Source organism: Pelophylax lessonae, assembly GCF_965119305.1.
Source record: "Pelophylax lessonae genome assembly, chromosome: 2".
Lineage (NCBI taxonomy): Eukaryota > Metazoa > Chordata > Amphibia > Anura > Ranidae > Pelophylax > Pelophylax lessonae.
Window position 1 is genome coordinate 13,875,033 of NC_138769.1, and position 24,100 is coordinate 13,899,132.

Here is a 24,100-nt window from a genome sequence, read left to right on the forward strand (position 1 = left end):
CCCAACAGAGCGACAGTAAAAAAAGTAAAATGAAATAGGTGTGTGTTTTAAAAAGCATTGCATAGCTCTTCATTCATCGAAAACTGCTCATTCTGTGAAAATGGAGTGAAATCGAAGATATTCCCTGCAGATCGAATATTGATCTTTCAAAAAAATTGAGAAAATACCAAATTATGGTCACTAGATGGCGCTATCATATGTATTTTGTCTTCTTAGCTCCATCTAGTGGCCATAATGTAGCATTTTCCCTATTCATACAGTTTTTTTAATTGAAGTACGTTTGAGCTGGAGAGAATATAGCCTGAAAACAATACATTTTTCCCCATTCACACTCACAGCAATGAAACATGAGAGTGCCTCTAAGGCTCGGTTCACACTAGTGCGAGTCCAAAGTCGCCCGATTTTGGATATGACCTTACACTTTCTGGTGCTCATGACGCAAGAAGGTCACACCAAAGCAGTGCAGGAGCCTTTTCAAAATCGCTGCGACTTTGAGGCGCATAGTTTGAATGGGTTCAATTGAAACCAATGGGCTGCGAATTGTCGTGTCCAAAGTCGTGTGACAAGTCGCACTAGTGTGAACGGAGCCTAACTCTTCCCCTCTCTACAAAAAAACAATTTAAAAAAATTGCCCTTACATAAACTGAACTACTTTAGCTGCAATATGGAGCATAAAACCAACCAATTTCTAAAGACAATGGGCTTGATTCACAAGGTATGCATTTTACTATCGGGATGACTCTACTATCGGGATAGCTCTACTATGGGGACGACTCTACTATTGGGATAGCTCTTCTATCAGATTAGCTCTACCATTGGGATGACTCTTCTATCTGGATGACTCTACTATCGGGATAGCTCCACTATTGGGATGATTCTACTATCAGGATGATTTTACTATCGGGACAGCTCCACTACCGGGATAGCTCCACTATTGGGATGACTCAACTATCGGGATAGCTCTACTATCGAGATTACTCTACTATCTGGATAGCTCCACTATCAGGATGACTCTACTATCGGGATGACTCTACTATTCGGATAGCTCTACTATCGGGATGACTCTACTATCGGTATAGCTCTACTATCGGGATTACTCTACTATCGGGATAGCTCCACTATCAGGATGACTCTACTATCGGGATCACTCTACTATTCGGATAGCTCTACTATCGGGATGACTCTACTATCGGTATAGCTCCACTTTCGGGATGACTCTACTATCGGGATGACTCTACTATTGGGATGACTCTCCTATCGAGATAACTCTACTATCGGAATAGCTACACTGTCAGGATGACTCTACTATCGGGATGACTCTACTATCGGGATAGCTCCATTATCGGGATAACTCTGCTATCAGGATGACGCTACAGTCAGGATAGCTCCAAGTGAATGCCATATGACCTCCATCATATAGAATATTTTGGTTGTAGACATTGCTGCACCCCTCATACTTCCGCACCCCCTTTCTTTGTTACGGTGGTTTTGGTTCTCCATACTGGCTGCTGGTGCTTTGTGAAATATTATAGCTGCGTTCTCATACATAATAAAATGTTTAATGACGAAAAAGTCCAAAGCTTCTTGAAGAAGATCTCAAGGAAAAAAAAAAAAAAAAACAAAGTGGCAAGATAACATTGTTGCAAGCTGCATCCGTAATAATTGCATTGTATATCCACTATGGTAAAGGCGTTGCTGGCCAGAGACGTGGCCTCCATGCCAATGGCAGCCCCTTTAAAAAAGGCACTGTGGTTTCTACAGTCCACCCATGAAGATCCAAAGGTCCTTCAAACCATGTGTACCGACATTTGTGAGGAAGACCCAGGAACACCTCCGTATTGTCTGCTGTCGCAGGCGTTGGGAGCCTGTTGGTTGCCCGAAGGGCTGCCAATCATGTGCATGGCATCCATGCCAGAGGACAGGTACTGCCTATCTCCAAAGGCCACATTGGATGGTGAGGAGCAGAGTAAAGTGCCTTGGGGAGCGGTCAGTTTCTCAGGGCTTGTGGCTAGCCGGGGAGAGGCTGGGAAGTTGTATCCATAAAGGTTGTAAGGATTGTGGATGGAGAAGGCATTGTAGGAGCCTTGCTGCATGTGGCCGCTTCCAAACATGTGCGAAGATGACGAGCCGGAGGAAGGGTTCCCCGCCTGCATCATGTACTGAAACTGAGAGGTGGGGTAAGTGCCCAGCTGTCCGCTGTAAGCATCCATCTTGCTGTTGCTCGGCAAAGAGGATGGAGTGGGCATGCCGGAGATTAGAGATGAAGTCCGCTGGGGCATAAAGGTCTCCGTTGGCTGGCTACCGTTGGAGTTGCCACCTTGGAGCCTGTTGTATCCACTTTCGCTGAGGCCTGGGTAGCTCTGGAGGGCGGCCATGTTGCTCCGAGCGCAGGCTGGGTATTCAGACAGATTTAGGTTGCAGAGCTGGTTCTCCCGGCAGCCGACGTTAAAAGAGTTAGGGGTCAGGTGGAAAGTCGGAGGAGAACAAGACGGGGAGAGCAGGTGAGACGAAGCAGATGGAGATGGAGTACCGGTACTCGATGTGGTGGGAGATGTCCCAGTGCTGCCACCTAAACACAGAGAAGAAGGTCATGAATTTACTTTGGGCATTTCTAGGTTTATTAAACAATATATGAACTATAATTTAAAGTGATATCACTGGTTGTAGAATATAAAACCATTTATTGGAGTAATGGGTACTGACTTTTATTGGGTACGAAAAGACCATTATGTTCATCTGCTCTTGATAAAACTTTTTTTTTACCTTTATTGCAACCTTTTTCAAAGAGTGTATTGTTGACTTTTAGTGGATTAGGTCTGAAAGGTATATAGTATGTCTTCTAATTCAAGATCATTTTGTAACAAAAAATATTTGGTACCCATACTGAACCCAGCCCATAGGTGACCATCCTCTGGCACCTCCATTGGTAGCAGTTGCCTTCACACTCCATTCAAACTTATTTTTACATAGATATTTATACTTTAGGTTAATTGCTTCTTAGATTTCAGGGGTATAAATGATTCAAACATACTGTAAGTATTCAGCGCTTAGATTAAGTCTACATTGATCACCACGAGTCACCACCAGCTGTGTCTGGCATCATGTGTGCCCAGTTTCTGGCCAAGAGGTCATAAAGCTCTCTATACAGGCCTGGCAGGTGTGGGTACATGTGACCCTCAGCGGTTCTCCAATATCACGTCTATTAAACATCTTCTGAACATCGAATTAATGACTCCCCAGCCATCCGTCAGCCGACCAGAAAGTTCACTGGCTACTTTATTCCGCAAGATGAGTAAAACCAAAGAGAGAGAGAGAGGTCTAACAGCTGCTCTCCTGTACTGTGCTCCTGGCTGGGTCTTACACTGTGCAGCAGCCAGTAAAAAATTATCATATTATTCCATAATAAAATGCCATTTACAGCCACAAGCACTACACATTAGAGAAGACATACATGCAGGACCGGGACAAGGGGCAGCTGCCCTGGTCTCAACATGTATTGTAGGAATGGGGGCGCCGTAAGTTCCTTCTACTATAAGGGTGACAAGAGTAGTGACAGCGGTATCACTACTTCTGTCGGCCCAGTGTTGGAAGCGGCAGGGAGAGGAAGAGAGAGCTGGAAGGAGGTGCAGGCTGTGCTCTTTCTCCCCCTCCTCATAGCTTGCACATAATGAGGGGGACGCAATTTGGCATCTTTGCCAAGGGGCGGCTGCCCAGGTCTCAACATGTATTGTAGGAATGGGGGCGCCATAAGTTCCTTCTGCTATAAGGGTGTCAGGAGTAGTGACAGCGGTATCACTACTTCTATCGGCCCAGTGTCGGAAGCAGCAGGGAGAGGAAGAGAGAGCTGGGAGGAGGTGCAGGCTGTGCTCTTTCTCCCCCCTCCTCCTCATAGCTTGCACATAATGAGGGGGACGCAATTTGGCATCTTTGCCAAGGGGCGGCTGCCCTGGTCTCAACATGTATTGTAGGAATGGGGGCGCCATAAGTTCCTTCTGCTATAAGGGTGTCAGGTGTAGTGACAGCGGTATCACAACTTATATCAGCCCAGCGCTGGAAGCGGCAGGGAGAGGAAGAGAGAGCTGGGAGGAGGTGCTGGATGTGCTCTTTCTCTCCCCCTCCTCCTCATAGCTTGAGGAATTTAGGATTCCAAGAATAGATGATCACGGGGCTATTTCTGGAGAAACGTCAAAATTGTCCTTGTCAAAGGTCACCCAACTCTTTCCCTGACATGACCCACCTGGGCAAAGCCCAAATGCTTGTGCTGTGTAGGCAAGTGCCATTCGTTTTATTACATATTGAAATTCAATTAAAATTGTATTGATTCAGAGATTCAAATGTATCCAAATTTCTGAATCAAAACAGTAACACATTTCAACAAATCCAAAATAAATTATGACTAAACACATTGTTCGCATTCTAAAATGATTTCAAATTTGAAAATGAATTGTAGCAATGGGGGCGCCGTAAGTTCCTTCTACTATAAGGGTGGCAGGAGTAGTGAAAGCAGTATGGGAGAGGAAGAGAGAGCTGAGAGAAGGAGAGAGCTGGGGGGAGGTACGGGCTGTGTTCTCTCTCCCCTCCTTGGTCCTCATAGCTTGCACATAATGAGGGGGGTGCAATTTGGCATCTTTGCCCTGGGCACTGGATGATCTTGTCCCAGCACTGCATATACAGGTCTCGTAGAACACTTGGTAGACCTGCACATACTCAGAAGGTTCATTCATGGAGGTCATTGTGAGCTGGTAACAACTGGGCAAACTTTTTACTTAGCAGATGAACAATAAAATTGGGACTTAGTGTTATTGTTATAATTAGTTCAGCAACATTCGGAGAGGAATTTAGGATTCCAAGAATAGCTGACCACAGGGCTATTTCTGGAGGAACGTTAGAACTTGTCCTTGTCAAAGGTCACCAAACGCTTCCCCTGACATGACCCACCTGGGCAAAGCCCAAACACTTGTGCCGTGTAGACAAGTGCCATTTGTTTCATTTCAAATTGAAATTCGGTTGAAATTTTCGTGATTCGGAGATTCAAATGTATCCAAATTTCTGAATCAAAACAGTAACAAATTTCAACAAATCCAAAATAAATTATGACTAAACACATTTTTCGCATTCTAAAATTATTTTAAATTTGAAAATGAAATGTAGCAATGGGGGCGCCATAAGTTCCTTCTACTATAAGGGTGACAGAAGTAGTGACAGCGGTATGGGAGAGGAAGAGAGAGCTGGGAGAAGGAGAGAGCTGGGAGAAGGAGAGAGCTCGGAGGAGGTGCAGGCTGTGCTCTCTCTCCCCCCTCCTCCTCATAGCTTGCACATAATGGGGGGGGGGCGCAATTTGGCATCTTCGCCCTGGGTACTGGATGATCTTCTCCCGGCACTGCATACACGGGTCTCGTAGAACATTTGGTAGACCTGCAGATACTCAGAAGAGTCATTCATGGAGGTCATTGTGAGCCGGTAACAACTGGGCAAACTTTTTACTTAGCAGATGAACAATAAAATTGGGACTTAGTGTTATTGTTATAATTAGGTAAGCAACATTCGGAGAGGAATTTAGGATTCCAAGAATAGATGACCAGTGGATGCGTGCCCCAGCGGGGGGCGCAGTTCTGGGATGATGTCCATGGACACCCTTCCAGAACTGGGTGACCGCGCTTTAGTCTTCTTTCTGCTAGAGTGTGGTCAGGAGGTGGTGAGGTAGTCGCACACCATTCATTCCCAGTCATGCAGTCAACAGATAAAAGCATCCTCAGCTCGCTCCATCTAAGCCACACCCTCGACGTGTTTCACCCCTGCCTAGGGCTTAACTATGGAGGCATTAATCATGATGAAGCCTCAGGGAGGTTTGAAACGTGTTGGGGGTGTGGCTTAAAAGGAGCGAGCTGAGGCTGCTTTTATCTGCCCGGGAATGGTGTGGGGTTGCCAGAATATCTTTACATCTGTGCAGTGTGCCTTGGGTCAGGACAGACCCATTCTCAGCCTGCACCCTCACAGCGGCTTCCACCTCACAGCGGCTTCCACCTCACAGGATTATGGTTGCCTGAGCGGGGCCCCTAAGCATTATTCAGTGCCTCATGGGAATACGTCTGTACTCATACCTCCAGTGTGTAAACCTCTCGCACCCCCTACCAGGAATCCACGTATTAGATGTAAAGTGTAGTTTATGATATTCCCCCGGTATCCCATGGATTTGGTAAATATCGCTTTAGCCGTAATGCAAAACACAGCCAGGCGAAGTATTTTCCACCTCCTGACTCTGCTTTTAATATTTTCACCACTGCGAATTGAGGAACAAACAAAGTGAGTTATTACAAAAGGAAATCTCAGCTTGGTCGACCCCTGTTTTTTTGCAATGCGATTAATACGATGCACTCTGCAGCCGGCCTCCTGCCAGGAATTATCATACATCTCTGGGTGTATAAAAGGAAAAAAATGCCATCCTCATCACCTCTTCAGCTTATTCCTATGAGCATTTTTTTCATCTTTAACTGAAACCACCAGGGCTCAGCTGCGGAGCAGATGAAGAGGGAGGAGGGGGGGGGGAGCCTTTTCCAGACAAGTGTAATAGTCCTGTATGTGGCTGTGACCCACCTTGCTGCTTCTGCATGGTCGTAAAATCTTCAAAGGTAAGAGTGCGGACGGGTGGCCTCCAGAACGCGTACGTCTCCATGATGGCCTCCAGGCCCGTGCTGCAAATGAGAAGAAGATTAGGTAAATAAGAGACAGGAGTCATTCATACAACACTCTATAAAAATACAGAGCAGACCAGCTTCTGACAGGCTGTTCAAGAGGCCTCAGACTCCACTACGTAGACTTCCCAAGAGCTTGGGTGATGACTGACAGTGCCTTCTCCTCTAACTAGAACCTTGAAAAGCTCTATATCCAAAACCTTGGAAGGCTCTAGACCAGCTTCTGACAGGCTGTTCAAGAGGCCTCAGACTCCACTACGTAGACTTCCCAAGAGCTTGGGTAATGACTGACAGTGCCTTCTCCTCTAACTAGAACCTTGGAAGGCTCTAGACCAGCTTGTGACAGGCTGTTCAAGAGGCCTCAGACTCCACTACGTAGACTTCCCAAGAGCTTGGGTCATGACTGGCAATGCCTTCTCCTCTAACTAGGACCTTGGAAGGCTCTAGATCCAAAATTACTGGAGGATATTATGGGACCCTACATTCAAGGGGCAGTCTAAACTTTCAGATTCAGAATTCCATGGTGCCATCTTTGCATCCAAATGCCAACCTGACTAGACCATTACATGAGGCTCTCATGGTGGATTCCCAAGTAATTTCACATCAAATTGGTTATTCAGCCTGTGAGCACCCACATTTTAAGGTCACTATTTATGAATGCTGTATTTAAAAGAATCTAGAATGACATAAATCCCAATGACCAGGCTGTAAGGTGGCTTCTGAGCTACTGGGTAGACTTCCAAGAGTTTTAAAATGACTGGCAGTGCCTTCTCCTCTAACCAGAACCTTGGAAGGCTCTAGATCCAAAATCACTGGAGGATATTATGGGACCCTATTATTCAAGGGGCAGTCTAAACTTTCAGATTCAGAATTCCATGGCGCCATCTTTGCATCCATATGCCAACTTGACTAGACCATTACATGAGGCTCTCATTCAACATGGTGGATTCCCAAGTAATTTCACATCAAATTGGTCAATCAACATGTGAGCACCCACATTTAATGGTCACTATTTGGTCCCTATTTATGAATGCTGTATTTAAAAGAATGTAGAATGGAGTACATCCCATTTACCAGGCTGTAAGGCGGCTTCTGAGCTACTAGGTAGACTTCCAAGAGTTTGAGGATGGCTGGCAGGGCTTTCTTCTCTAACCAGGACTTTGGAAGACTCTAGCTCCAAAATCACTAGAAGATATTATGGGACCCTATATTGAAGGGGCAGTCTAAACTTTCAGATTCAGAATTACATGGTGCCATCTTTGCATCCAAATGCCAACCTGACTAGTCCATTACATGAGGCTCTCATTCAACATGGTGGATTCCCAAGTAATTTTACATCAAATTGGTCTTTCAGCCTGTAAGCACCCACGTTTAACAGTCACTATTTGGGTAGGGCACCATGAAATAGTGACGGTGGCGCTGGATCTGATATTACAACCCTTTAAGAAATAAGAGTGTTGTAATACTGTTAAACAAGTTGTAAGGCGGATTCCAAGCCACTATGTAGACTTGCCCAGAGCTTGAGGATGACCAGCAGGGCAGTCTCCTCCAACCAACCGTGGAAGACTCTAGATTATTAGAAGTTATTGTGGAGCCCTGTATTCACAGGCAGCCCAATCTTTCAGATTCTGAATTCCATGGTGCCATCTTTGCATCCAAATGCCAATCTGTCTACAGCATTCAGTGCGTTGGATTTCCAAGTTTCAGATCAAAATGGCCATTCAGCCTGCGAGTACCAACATTTAATGGTCACAATTTGGTCACTATTTATGACTGCTGTATTTAAAAGAATGTAGAATGGAGTAAATCCAATTGACCAGGCTGTAAGGCAGTTTCTGAGCTACTAGGTAGACTTCCAAGAGTTTGAGGATGACTGGCAGGGCTTTCTTATTTAACCAGAACTTTGGAAGACTCTAGCTCCAAAATCACTAGAAGATATTATGGGAACCTATATTAAATGGGCAGCCCAAACTTTCAGATTCAAAATTCAATGGTGCCATCTTTGCATCCAAATGCCAGACTGCCTAGACTATTACATGAGAGTCACATTGAATGTGGTAGATGTCCAAGTAATTTCACAACAAATTGGTAATTCAGCCTGTGAGCACCCACATTTAATGGTCACTATTTGGGTAGAGAACCAAGAAACGGTGACACTAGATCCGATTTTATGAATGCTGTATTTAAAAGAAAGTAGAATGGAGTAAATCCCGTTGACCAGTCTCTAAGGCAGCTTCTGAGCTACTAGGTAGACTTCCAAAAGTTTGAGGAGGACTGGCAAGACTGTCTACTTCAAGCAGAACCTTAGAAGACTCTAGATCAAAAATCACTAGAAGATATTATGGGACACTATTTTTAAGGGGCAGCCCAAACTTTCAGATTCAGAATTCCATGGTGCCATTTTCTGTCCAAATGCCAGCCTGCCTAGACCATTACATGAAGGTCTCATTGAACGTGGCAGATTCCCAAATTATTTTACATCAAAATAATTCAGCCTGTGGGGGGGGCATCAGAGTGTAAGCTTTTCTGGTACAGAGACTGATGTGATTGGCTCAGGGATCTCTGTACAGCACTGCGGTATATGTCAGAGCTATATAAATGTATAATAATAATAGTGTGTGACTGTGGGGGAGGGGGCATTAGAGTGTAAGCTCCTCTGGTGCAGAGACTGATGTGACTGGCTCAGTGATCTCTGTACAGCACTGCGGTATATGTCAAAACTATATAAATGTATAATAATAATAGTGTGTGACTGTGGGGGCATTAGAGTGTAAGCTCCTCTGGTACAGAGACTGATGTGACTGGCTCAGTGATCTTTGTACAGCACTGCGGTATATGTCAGAACCATATAAATGTATAATAATAATAGTGTGTGACTGTGGGGGGGCTGTGGGGGGACATTAGAGTGTAAGCTCCTCTGCTACACAGACTGATGTGACTGGCTCAGCGTTCTCTGTAAAGCACTGCGGTATATGTCATAGCTATATAAATGTATAATAATAATAGTGTGTGACTGTGGGGGACATTAGAGTGTAAGCTCCTCTGGTACAGAGACTGATGTGACTGTGGGGGAGGGGACATTAGAGTGTAAGCTCCTCTGGTACAGAGACTGATGTGACTGGCTGTGTGTTCTCTGTACAGCGCTGCAGTATATGTCAGAGCTATATAAATATAGAATAATAATAATAATAGTGTGTGACTGTGGGGGGAGGGCATTAGAGTGTAAGCTCCTCTGGTGCTGATGTGACTCGCTCAGTGTTCTCTGTACAGCACTGCGGTATATATCAGAGCTATATAAATGTATAATAATAATAGTATGTGACTGTAAGGGGACATTAGAGTGTAAGCTCCTTTGGTGCTGATGTGACTGGCTCAGTGTTCTCTGTACAGCACTGCAGTATATGTCAGAGCTATATTATTAGTCATATCCTAAAAATCTAGACACAGAATATTTAACAATGGAAATTACTAACAGCATGTCCTAGTTTCCTATAAGGAGGTTTAGGAAGGTTCTGGACGTTCAGTAGACTTTGTCTGTATTTTGGGTTTGATGACTCAGTAAACCCTCTGACAGGTCTGGTTGTCTCCCGCCGCTTGTTCACTTTAAGAACTGGTAATTCTATCTGACTTGTGCCTTTCTCTCTTGCCTCCAGACATCATGCAAGGACCGACCTTACATACTTGCGCTGGTGTTGAACACAAATGAAAAGCAAATCACGGCGATTTGAGGCTCTGGTCCATGAATCTCTCTACATTTGGATCTGTTTATACAGAGTTTTGTACTTTTAATAGGTATGAAAAATTTGATGTATCTTTTCATCTTTCTTTCCCCTTGTCTTAGGGCTCCACATTTTTAATATTGGGCCATAAATCAAACTGCTACAGTGGATGGAAAATGGAACAACATGTCTTGCATATCTGCATAATGGGATCCACATGGCCTCTCCCTCTGGCCGCCATGTCACCACTATAAAGACGGGTAAAGTTAGAAACATCACGGGGAAGGTGAGGGACACCATGGCATGGCCAGGTTACTGCCCTTTCTGATAGATGTATTTAGGTCACCCGCTAATTTAAGAGGTAGACCTGATGTTGGACTCCGAAGGTTTACTCTTTAATGGTTCTAATGAGGGAACTGCAGAGACTTTATTACATTTTGTGTCTCAGCCCCTAATCATCAATATGCAGAGTGTGAAGAGCATCTTAAACGATGGGTCAAAAAAATCATATAACGATGGGTCATACAACTCATATAACGATGGGTCATACAACTCGTATAACGATGGGTCATACAACTCGTATAACAATGGGTCATACAACTCGTATAACGATGGATCATACAACTCGTATAATGATGGGTCATACAACCCATATAACGATGGATCATACAACTCGTATAATGATGGGTCATACAACTCATATAACGATGGGTCATACAACTCGTATAACGATGGATCATACAACTCATATAACGATGGGTCAAAAAAAATCATATAACGATGGGTCACACAACTCGTATAACGATGGGTCATACAACTCATATAACGATGGGTCATACAACTCATATAACGATGGGTCATACAACTCGTATAACGATGGGTCATACAACTCATATAACGATGGGTCATACAACTCGTATAATGATGGGTCATACAGCTCATATAACGATGGGTCATACAACTCGTATAACGATGGGTCATACAACTCATATAACGATGGGTCATACAACTCATATAACGATGGGTCATACAACTCGTATAACGATGGGTCATACAACTCATATAACGATGGGTCATACAACTCGTATAATGATGGGTCATACAGCTCATATAACGATGGGTCATACAACTCGTATAACGATGGGTCATACAACTCGTATAACGATGGGTCATACAACTCGTATAACGATGGGTCATACAACTCATATAACGATGGGTCATACAACTCGTATAACGATGGGTCATACAACTCGTATAACGATGGGTCATACAACTCGTATAACGATGGGTCATACAACTCGTATAACAATGGGTCATACAACTCATATAACGATGGGTCATACAACTCGTATAACGATGGGTCATATAAGTCGTATAACGATGGGTCATACAACTCGTATAACTATGGGTCATATATCTCGTATAACGATGGGTCATATATTTCGTATAACGATGGGTCATATATCTCGTATAACGATGGGTCATACAACTCATTTAACTATGGGTCACACAACTCGTATAACGATGGATCATACAACTCGTATAAGGATGGTTCATACAACTCGTATAACGATGGTTCATACAACTCTTATAACGATGGGTCATATAACTCATGTAACGATGGTTCATACAACTCGTATAACAATGGGTCATACAACTCGTGTAACGATGGTTCATACAACTCGTATAACGATTCTTCATACAACTCATATAACGATGGTTCATACAACTCTTATAACGATGGGTCATACAACTCGTATAACGATGGGTCATACGACTCATATAACGATGGGTCATACAACTCGTGTAGCGATGGGTCATACAACTCGTATAACAATGGGTCATACAATTCGTGTAACGATGGTTCATACAACTCGTATAATGATGGATCATACAACTCGTATAACGATGGTTCATACAACTTGTATAACAATGGGTCATGCAATTCGCACAACGATGGATCATACAACTCGTATAACGATGGGTAATAAAACTCATATAACGATGGGTCATACAACTCGTATAATGATGGTTCATACAACTCGTATAACGATGGGTCACACAACTCGTATAACAATGGTTCATACAACTCATATAACAATAATCCAATTCATTATTGATAAAACTGGAAAAAATGCAGACCACACATTTCGGGGGACACAAAATCCCCCTTCTTCAGGGCCCAAGAGTTCATGGAGCAACTGCTGTTGGAATTTTACCAGTATGCACCAGTGTGTCCCACCAATTGGTCTCCATGAGAACGGATGTCAAGTGCGCAGAATACATACTTGTGTGAAGAAAGAGGATTTTGTAACTCCTGAAACACGTTGGAGCAAGACTGAAAAATGTCTTTTGTTTTATTGCAAATTTGTTTTCACACCGATATATACCACACCAGGTCAGGTGCCTGATTACATTATCCTATGCAGATGAATTTGTGTACAGAAATATAATTAACGTATCTAAGGAACAACCAACACAAACAGTGTTCTACTTTCCCACTAGCAACTAATAGATGACAGTGATTTAAATAACTTGAGCTAATTAACTAGCAGACTTGCCGTCATCGAGCTCCTGAAGTACAATACACATTATTATAAGTGTGAACACATCCCCACAGTAGATAGGTGAGTTAATCAGCATAATCAACAATGTGTGGAAGACAGGTGGTTGAGCTGATGATATTAGCATCTGCCATGAGTCTGACTGTGTGGAGCAGTCCCCCATTGGCAATAGGCAGCTAGGCCTTTAACATGGATCCTAGGCCTAGAGTCCCAGAGTCAGTGTGTCTTGGGGAGATGTGGACTTGAATCTAAAGTAACATTACTCCGAGGGTCCCCCCAGCATACACCCCACAAAGAGCAGTGTTCCCTCACAAGCCAGGGCCCATAATCAGTAGGCAAGAGGCTAGCCTGAAGTCCCCTCCAAAAGCCTCTGTCCTGAGTGAGTTTGTCACAGTTACGTTTTATTATAATTGTTTTCAGATTCATTGAAATTCATGATTTGGGTCATCAAAAACAAAAGTGCAACTAGACACTAACTCAAGCTCTCACAATGGATGGCTGGAAAGTATTATTCATGCAGATGAAGTGGCTGCAAAAAGGTTGCGTGGGATGAACAACTGTCAACTCTTAAAATAGCAGTAAAAAGGTTGCAGAGGATTAGAAACTTTCATGGAGTTTCCTAAAAATGGAAAACACAAGTTCCAATGTATAATCCACAGCTCTTGATATAAAAGATCAGGGGAAGATCCACCAGAAAAGTGCAAACAAGTGACCATGGACCAAAAAAAACCAAATTACACTGGCAGGGAAGGGGTTAACTTTACTGGTGATCAAGGGGTTAAGTATGTCCCTAGGGGCATGATTCTAACTATCAGGGGGCGTGGCTTGTGATGTAATCACAGAGACATACGATCCTACATAGCAGGATCTCATAGCCTCTGTGCTTACTTCAGTGAGAATGACAGACGGCTGTGTTTACATCATCCGTCTGTCTTTCTCTCTCTCCTGCGGGAGATCGCGAGTGGCCGGCGGCCATCGGAGCCGACGGTCGCATGCGCTGGCTCAGCAGAGAACGAGTGGGGGTGGGAGCACGCTGCCAGGGGCGGGAGCGCGCTGCCAGCGGCGCGTGCTCGCCCCCTACAGGCTCGGAGGCGAGCAACCTAGTTCTAATTCGCTTTGCCTGTAAGCAGCTGACTGCCACAGTAAATATACAGGAGGCGGTCGGCAAGTGGTTAAAGAAGTTGTAAAGGCAGAAGGTGCATTCTAAATCCCATCTCTGTCCAGCGATGTCCACGAGTCCTTCGGCCATCCGGGACTCTCCTTCCTGATTGACTGAGACACAGCAGAGGCGCCAATTGGCTCCCGCGGCTGTCGAAGTCAGTAAGACAATCAGGAGAGAGGGAGGCGGGGGCGAACGGCAGCTCCATGTCTGAATGGAAACACGGAGCTGCACAAAGAATAGGATGATGTAACTTGAATAAGGTTCCGTAACATTCACACCTCTGATCCTATTCTTGGACAATCAACATCTGCCTTGATTGCTTGATAATTAGATGAAGGTGTCAGGGCTACCTGTGTGGAGATAAATGCTGGGGTATGTTCCTGACGCTCATTAGAGCTGGCTTGGATAATCTGCAAAATCCTCAACATTACAGAACAAGTCCAGTTATAGAAAAGATAGAATACTATAGAAATGAAGAGATGCTCTAGATGGCTGCACACCTTTTGGACTTTAGTTATCAAATTCAGGCACAAAAAAATAAAATCAGTGGGGGAAGGAACGATTCTGACGTGTTACCCGCAAAATGTGTCAATATTTTTTCTTCCCCACAGTGATTTTATATTTTTGTACCTAAATTTGATAAAATCTACGACATGTGCAGCCATCCGGAGCATCCCTTCATTTCTAAAGTCCAGTTGAATGTCATCAACTACTTCTAGATATACTATGACCTGGATAAATGAGAAACGTCACAGACATAGTCTTGACAGTAGGTTAGAAGAAGAGATAATGACCAGTTTGGAGGACGGTAAGTTAATAAGAATAAAGGATATTCAAAAGATGATGGATAAAGGCCAACTGGGGTGAAGAAGGTTAAACATTGGCGGAAATAGACCTAATGAAATCCATTTGGAGTAGAGTAGGATCGAGGAATGCAGGGAATATCAGGTTGAGAATCAGGGATTTTTTTCTCTTCTCTATTAAAACAAATTGGATGATGCTTTATAATTGTTCTTTGTGTTCCTATGAATCAGCTGTGGATTTCAGGTTCTGAAGATGCAAGGTTTTTTAATTCACTGATTTGTGTTTTTGGATTGAACCCAATGGACATGTGACTTTTTTAAACCAAAGTCTGGATGAAGGTCCATATCCTAAAGGTTTATTCAAAAGAAGACGAATGAAAGTCCATATGCTTAAGGTTCATTCAAGAGAAGATGGGTGAAGGCCCATATCCTAAAAATCCATTCAAGATAAGATGGATGAAGGTCCATATTCTGAAGGTCCATTCGAGAGAAGATGGATGAAGGTCCATATCCCAAAGGTCCATTCAAGAGAAGATGGGTAAAGGTCCATATCCTGAAGGTTTATTCAAGAGAAGATGGATAAAGGTCTATATCCTGAAGGTTCATTTAAGAGAAGATGGATAAAGGTCCATATCCCAAAGGTCCATTCAAGAGAAGATGGGTAAAGGTCCATATCCTGAAGGTTTATTCAAGAGAAGATGGATAAAGGTCTATATCCTGAAGGTTCATTCAAGAGAAGATGGATGAAGTTCTATATTCTGAAGGTCCATTCAAAAGAAGACGGATGAAGGTCCATTCAAGAGAAGATGAATGAAGGTCCATATCCCGAAGGTCCATTCAAGAGAAGATGGATAAGGGTCCATTTCCCGAAGGTTCATTTAAGAGAAGATGGATAAAGGTCTATATCCTTAAGGTTCATTTAAGAGAAGATGGATAAAGGTCTATATCCTTAAGGTTCATTCAAGAGAAGATGGATGAAGTTCTATATTCTGAAGGTCCATTCAAAAGAAGATGGATGAAGGTCCATTCAAGAGAAGATGGATGAAGGTCCATATCCCGAAGGTCCATTCAAGAGAAGATGGATAAAGGTCCATATCCCGAAGGTTTATTTAAGAGAAGATGGATAAAGGTCTATATCCTTAAGGTTCATTCAAGAGAAGATGGATGAAGTTCTATATTCTGAAGGTCCATTCAAAAGAAGATGGATGAAGGTCCATTCAAGAGAAGATGGATGAAGGTCCATATCCCGAAGGTCCATTCAAGAGAAGATGGATGAAGGTCCATATCGAAAAAAGGTCCATTCAAGAGAAGATGGATAAAGGTCCATATCCTGAAGGTTCATTCAAGAGAAGATGGATAAAGGCCCATATCCTGAAGGTTCATTCAAGAAAAGATGGATAAAGGTCTATATCCTGAAGGTTCATTCAAGAGAAGATGGATGAAGTTCTATATTCTGAAGGTCCATTCAAAAGAAGATGGATGAAGGTCCATTCAAGGGAAGATGGATGAAGGTCCATATCCCGAAGGTCCATTCAAAAGAAGATGGATAACGGTCCATATCCTGAAGTTTCATTCAAGAGAAGATGGATAAAGGTCCATATCCTGAAGGTTCATTCAAGAGAAGATGGTTAAAGGTCTATATCCTGAAGGTTCATTCAAGAGAAGATGGATGAAGTTCCATATTCTGCAGGTCAATTCAAAAGAATATGGATGAAGGTCCATATTCTGAAGGTCCATTCAAGAGAAGATGGATGAAGGTCCATTCAAGGGAAGATGGATGAAGGTCCATATCCCGAAGGTCCATTCAAGAGAAGATGGATAAAGGTCCATATCCTGAAGGTTCATTCAAGAGAAGATGGATAAAGGTCCATATCCCGAAGGTCCATTCAAGAGAAGATGGATAAAGGTCCATATCCTGAAGGTCCATTCAAGAGAAGATGGATAAAGGTCCATATCCTGAAGGTTCATTCAAGAGAAGATGGATAAAGGTCTATATCCTGAAGGTTCATTCAACAGAATATGGATAAAGGTCTATATCCTGAAGGTTCATTCAAGAGAAGATGGATGAAGTTCCATATTCTGAAGGTCCATTCAAAAGAAGATGGATGAAGATCCATATCCTGAAGGTCCTTACATTGTTCAGACATGACTACATATAGTTATTTTTGTAAATCAGACCCTCAAAATACTGAAGTTTTTTTGAGAATTGGATTGTTGCTTTTATTTCCCACACTTATGGGATTCTTACAGCTCCATGGGGTTCTCTACCGCAGCCTGATTATTTATTTCAGTTGATAAGATAAGCCCATTCTTTTTGATTTACGAAAACAAAATAGTATAAAATTTTATCAATTGGGTTAGACTTAGCAAACACTTCCTGAGCTCTTTTTTTTTCCGGGTGTTGGTGATATCCTTATACACGTGAGGCCCACACTGCCTGCTTCATGGTATCCTAATCTTCCCATAAGAAGAAGTGTATTGTTCAGCGTCTGTCCGTATTCCTCGACTCTACAGATTTATCGAGAGGCCGTAGGGCACAGCAATCTCATTTAATGTTCCCAGTATTTATAGACCAGACGGCTCTCCTCCAACGATTGTTTGAGACGTTATTTTCAGAGTGCTGCAGCCAATTAAAGTAGAATTTTATAGTCTGCCTGTCCTGTGCCGTGTACTCTGGCTCCCATCTCACGGAAAAAGGAGAAATTTAAACTGACAGGTGCTCTTTAACCTTTTCTTGTCTTGCTTTGTATTTGTAGCAGCTGAACAAGAGAGAGCAAGTAATACTGGAAATAATTTGCGGCTGTTGGGTACAGCGATCTCTGGCTGTTTATCAAGTGATGCTTAAATACAAATAATCTATGTCAGTAGTTGTGAGTCTACGGGGTAGAGAGGGGCCTCAACTGCAGCCTTTGACTTCACAATTTGTTCAACATAATGGATCCTAACGAAGACTGTCCATGGGAGTACCAGAGGAGATGGTCAGTGACTGTTGACATGCTACAGGTGTGGTTGGAGCAGAACAAACTACAAGAGACTGCTAGAGATCACTGCCATCTTAGTCCCTTAACAAGTCAATGGTTCCACTACTGACTGTTGAGGTCCAAGAGCTGCACAACCACCACCAATAGACAACTTGTTGAGCTGCAAATTGGGCATCAGGGATCTATGGTAATAATACAGTAAACCAGCTATGGCCAAAATATGGCCCTCAGCTGTTCAGAAACTACAATTCCCATCATGCCTAGTTATGTCTGTGAATGTCAGAGATTTACAAAGCCTCATGGGAATTGTAGTTCCTGAACAGCTGGAGGGCCATAGTTTGGACACCCCTGCAGTAAACCTAGCATCAGGCATCATCCATAGTCTACATCTACTTCATGGATTAAGATGGCACAATCATGTAGATCCTGGTTCTACACAGATCAGCCCCTGCTGCATCCTCTAACCTTGTAACTTGCTACAAAGTTACGTTTCATTCTGATCATTATGGAAGAGGAGACTGAGGAAATGCTTCCTACTGCCTGCGAGAGACTAAAGACATAATTTCAGCCTAAGAAAAGTCACCGAAAGGAGCTCCAGGTTAGCTTTTTAATACATTTAAAAAAAAATCTAAAAAATAATGCCAAACTTTAAAATAAACCCAACTAACAAACAGAAAGAAGTATGCAAAATTTTACAAGAAATGAAGCCCTCAATTGCCTGTACTTTTCAACAGCTTCTTGAATCAACTGGTAGTCACAAAATGTTGAGCACCTTGATATGCACATGCGATATCACGGTGGAAATCGGTGGACCTACAAATTAGGCCTTAGTGTCTTAAGACCACTATTGGCTTCAATTAGTGAAACAGATCACTATCTAGCCTTCCACGTTTACAATCCTTACCCATGGCAGCTCCCCGGTGCTGCATATCAGACCTGAACAGAAGGGTAGTAAATAACTTTGTTTCTTGCAAACACTGCTGCTCTTATAGGTGAACAATGCTTTGATGGACTAATGTTGACCTGTGTCAGTTTGCCAAGTATAGGTCTGAAAGATCTCAACTTACATTAGTTTACATTTACAGTGCGCATTTCTTCCATAGAACCCAACACAGAAACCGTAACCTGTTCATCTCAGCTAAAATATTCTTTCGAACCAGGCATGGGAAGTTCTTTCATCCAGTTCCATATTTTGACCTACCGGTTCCTTCCTGAGTCCCGGAATCCTTTGGCGAAGGGGTTCCTGTCAATCTTCAGCCTTGTGATCTGGAAGAAAAAGCTTACGGTGACCTAACAGTAATAAATCCTATCTAACAAAGAATAAAAAGCTCCACAAGCCTCCTTTCTCAATAATTTCCCATAAAACTCCAATTACCTATGATAGAACTTTAGTGGAAGATGGTGCTGCAGGACTGGGGACCAAAAATTCACTACAAAAACCCATGGTATGGGCAAAAATATATGTAGTTTAGCCAAAGAATACGTGCCAAAGGACTACTAAATCCAAAGGACATTTTGTGTTTGCTGTGAGATTCAAGCCAAGCCTGCATCATTCCAACCTTGGGTCTTGTAGGGTATCTACAAGGCATTAGACATAAGAAAACAGGTAAAATCACCCCCCCCCCAACCCCACACTTAACAAATATAGATTCTGGTATCCCAAATTAGCCTGGAATCACTGATGGTGGCTCTAGTTCCGGGTTCAATTAAAGAGGCAACATTTTCCCGCAAGCGATGAAGCTTCTCGGTAATTATGGCACCATTCCTAGGGCTACAGTAACCATTAGGGTTGGTGTACAAGAACGTTGGGAGTTTATTTCCAACATCAGCCTGTGAAGCCAAATAATTACACTTCAGTGAAGTCAATGTAGATACCTCTCAAAGATGTCAAAGCCTCTCAGAGATGATAGCCTAGATCAGCGGTCTCCAAACAGCGGCCCACGGGCCAGATACAACCCTTTGCTTGCTTTTTTCTGGCTCTTGGGACACTATTCCATCTACTGACACCAACAATGGGACATAATTCCTGTCACTGACACAAGCAATGGGGCATTATTCCTCTCATTGACACCAATGAAAGGGCAGAATTCCTTCCACTGACACCAATGAAAGGGCAGAATTCCTCCCACTGACACCAGCGATGGGGCAAAATTCATTATATTGACAACAACGATTGGGCAGAATTCCTCCCACTGATACCAACGATGGGTCACTATTCCTCCCACTGACCCCAATAAGGAAGCACTATTCCTCACACTGATACCAATGATGGGCCACTATTCCTATCACTGACACCAATAAAAGGGCACAAATCCTCTCACTGACACAAACATAAAGGCACAATTCCTTCTCCTGACACCAATGGGCAGATTTTTTTTCCATTGACAACAAAGAGACGGCACTATTCCTTTCACTGACACCAACAATGGGGCACTATTCTTCCCACTGACACCAATGACGGGGCACTATTCCTCCCACTGACATCAAGGATGGGGAAATATTACTCCCACTGATACCAACAATGGGACATTGTGTACTCCCACTGGTCGCTAGGCCATTTTCTACTCCCATTGGCCATAGCCCGGCCCCCCTAAAGTCTCAAGGACTGTAAACCGCCCCTTTGTTTGGAAAGTTTGGAGGTCCTTTGGCCTAGATCATGGGTGTCCAACCTTTTGGTTTCTCTGGGCCACATTGAGTGTAGAGAAATTTTCTTGGGCCGCATATAAAATATATACTATAGTTAAGGTATATAAGTAATAAATTGGCACTGCGCCCTTCCCGCGCTGACGCCCCCCCCCCCCCAGCACTAATTTAACACAACTAGAGGATGATCCCTTCCGAGGCAGCCTCTGCCTACAGTTAGTTGGAAGCCGCTGTGGCCATGCCCCCGACCCGCCTTCCTTCCTCCCCAGCAAAAAAATTAAAATAAATTGTCAGGGGGCAGTGGGCCACATTGCCTGTGGTTCTGGGCCGCATGCGGCCCCCGGGCCGGAGGTTGGACATGCCTGGCCTAGATGATAGTTTTGTGCATTGGACTTAAGTCTTGGCTCCTAAGTCTGAAGCCCATGTAAAATTATTTGAAGCCTAGGTAGAAAGGTGTCCCCACGCCCCCTGTCAAAAGCCATGATGATGTTGGGATTTTGCCAAAAATATAATCAGGTTTGATTGGGGTAAGGATGTTTCCAGGGCTCCATTGTCTTCCAGCTGCCTTAGAGGGGACAAGGTGGGTTAAATTCAAGCTAACAATCCAGAAGATAAATATCTTTTGTGATTTATGTTCTTCAATTCTTGATACATTATAAACGTAAACTTTTTCTATTAAATCACTTCATTTTTTTATTATCAAATACAACATAGCATTTCAAATGATCTGCTTTCATCGAAGGCTTTCTCGGGGACCACAAATTTCATCATCTATGAATCATGGGAACCTCTCTAAACTAATAAAGCTGTTCTACATTTTCTTTCCATCTGCTTTGCATAATGCTGTAAACAAGCAAGACAATAAAGAATATTTGGCTCAGATATCCTGGCTCTGCCATTTTATAGGAGGATAGGGCTGAAAGCTCTAAAGAGAGAAGAATTAAATAAGTCACCAGAATATTACGAAAAGGTGCAGAAAGAACAAGAAACAATAGAAGTCAAAACATCCATAATACAATGAAAACATGTAACATACAGCTAGTAGTAGTTAGTCGCGTTCAATTGGACTGTAACATTAAAGATGTTTTGTAGCTTCCCCAAGCCACTTCTTTGGGTTTTAACCACTTTACCACCGGAGGATTTTGCTGTCTTACGTCCAGGCCACTTTTTGCGATTCGGCACTGTGCGACTTTAACGGACAATTGCGCGGCCGTGCGACGCCATACCCAAACGAAATTTACGTCCTTTTTTTCCCACAAACAGAGCTTTCTTTTGGTGGTATTTGATCACCTGTGCGATTTTTACTTTTTGCGATATAAAGAAAAAAAGAGCGTAAATTTTGAAAAAATAACAATATTTTTCACATTTTTTTATATGAAATCCCCCCCCCCCCCCAAAAAATGTAAAAATCAAAATTTTTTTAAATTTTTGGCCAATTTGTTTTCTGCTACCTATGTTTGGTAAAAAAAAAATCACAATACGCGTATTTTGATTGGTTTGCGCAAAAGTTATTGCGTTTACTAAGGGAAAGATTTCTGTCATTTTTGGTCATTAATGGCGGCGATCTGCAATTTTTTTTGCGGGACTGCGACATTGCGGTGGACAGATCGGACCCTTGACTGACACTTTTGGGGATACCAGTGACATTACTACAGTAATCAGTGCTATAAATATGCACTGTTACTGTAAAAATGACACTGGCAGGGAAGGGGTTCATTTTATTGGAGAGGGAGGGGTTAATGTATGCCTGGTGCTTACTAACGTGTGTGGGGGGAGGTGACTGAGTGACACAGGGACAGATCGCATGTTCAGCTATGCTGAACCCTGCAATCTGTCACTGTTTGTCACTTAGGAGATCCGCCCGTTCTGTTTACACAAGCGGGCGGATCTGCAAACTCAATTCCCCGACGATCAGGGAAGAGCAGCGGCGATCGCCGCTGCTCCTCCCCTGGCCCGACTCCCGCTGTGACTGAAAACAGCGGGAGCGAGCCTCCGGCGGCGCGCGAGCCTCCGGCGGCGCGCGAGCGCCGCCCACAAGGGGAGGAGTCCAGCGACGTAGGTCTACGTCGCTGGACGGATTTGAGCCACTTTGCCGCAGTACAGTCAACGTGACTGGTCGGCAAGTGGTTAATGAGTGTCAGGAAGATACCCCAACATTTATATCCTCACAGGTACCACCAACACTTTGGAAGTGAAGATGTTGGTTGTCTAAGTACAGGACGGGAGGTATGAAAGTTGTGGACCCCCTCTATTCTAGTTATATAACCTCATTCTTCGTGCCAGAAGTCTGCATGGGTGTTAATCCTTTGAATCACATGGCTGAAGGTGTGATTTGTTGTCAAATTGCTGCGGTAGAGATGTTAAAACAGTATTATATATGGAAGACAGAGGGTGTTGAAGGCCCCCCACCAACAATGGTTCTTCCAGTTTGATGCAGATGGCCTCTTTCATAACCTCTTGTGAAATGGTTGTCCTCTCCTGTCCCAAAAAGTTCACCTCAGTATGGACCTGTAGAAGTTTCCCTCCTATGTTGCCCATTTGTTTAAAGGTTTTGAGTCTCCAGTTTACAGGTCTTTGCATGCATCACTAATCTGCACTGCGTATACCAAGATACTTCCTTTGGGTTTGGTGTTGGGTCTTTTATGGCGCGTTTTCACTGAGCTTTCTGGTACGGTTCGGTTCGGTACGGTACGCTATTTATGCCGTTTCCATTATGAATGGTACCCTAATTCCGAACCGCACCGTACCACTTTTTGGTACCCTTTCGTTGGGGTACCAAGCACTTTAGACCCGTACCAACTGGGTGGAGCTACACTCTGCAGAACTTTGATTGGTTGACAGAGAATCGTCTATCACAGCTTTCCTGCTGTGACCAGCTACACCACGCCTATCATGAAAAGGGTACTATTGGCAGTGGAAACGCAATGTGTACCGTACCGAACCGTACCGTACTGAACCGAACCGTACCGTACCACTCAGTGGAAACGAGGCATTAGATGTTCAAGCTTCTGTATGGCTAGGCTTGAAGGACACAGGGGTGTGGTGTCTGTTAAAGACCTTGCTGAGTTTTCCAACTCCAGCTATATGCGAGATGACTATATTACATTTGTTCTGTAGTTCTACCACTTTCCCACTTCCCATCCTTTTCTTAGAGAACCAACATCTGCCTTGAAACATTCCATTGTGATTGGATTAAGGTTTTGGTGCTATCCAGGGCTTTTTTTCTCAGAGAGTAGGTGCAGGAACTCCTCCCTTCTGAGTCACCCCTTGACTCCGTCTCCTACCCCACCTCCGAGCATTGTTCTTTGGTTTCACCTCTTACCCACCTCCCAGCACCACCCCTTTTAGAGCATTAACGATAATAAGAAATGCAATATAATAGATCTAGAAACAATGGACACCCCAGTGACAATGGACTTCCAACATCCAGCATCAATAGACTCTCCAGCAGCCAGCAGCATTAGACCCATCCCTCAACAGTAGATCCCTTCCAGCAATGATTGATTCCCTGCAACATGATATCCCACCAGCAACAA

The 24,100-nt window shown here is 43.5% G+C and overlaps 1 protein-coding gene across 2 annotated transcripts in view; it reads right to left on the reverse strand.

The window, feature by feature from the left end:
- Positions 1 to 916: 916 nt before the first annotated feature.
- Positions 917 to 24,100, reverse strand: part of TBX15 (T-box transcription factor 15) — a 132,997-nt gene continuing 109,813 nt past the window's right edge. For both annotated transcript variants that reach the window (XM_082246971.1, XM_082246970.1), the window contains exons 6-8: positions 19,123 to 19,187; positions 6,595 to 6,692; positions 917 to 2,569 (exon numbers count right to left, since the gene is read on the reverse strand). In XM_082246971.1, the coding sequence (XP_082103097.1) occupies positions 1,788 to 2,569; positions 6,595 to 6,692; positions 19,123 to 19,187 (945 nt within the window). In that variant the 3' untranslated portion in view covers positions 917 to 1,787. The remainder of the gene's footprint in view (positions 2,570 to 6,594; positions 6,693 to 19,122; positions 19,188 to 24,100) is intronic.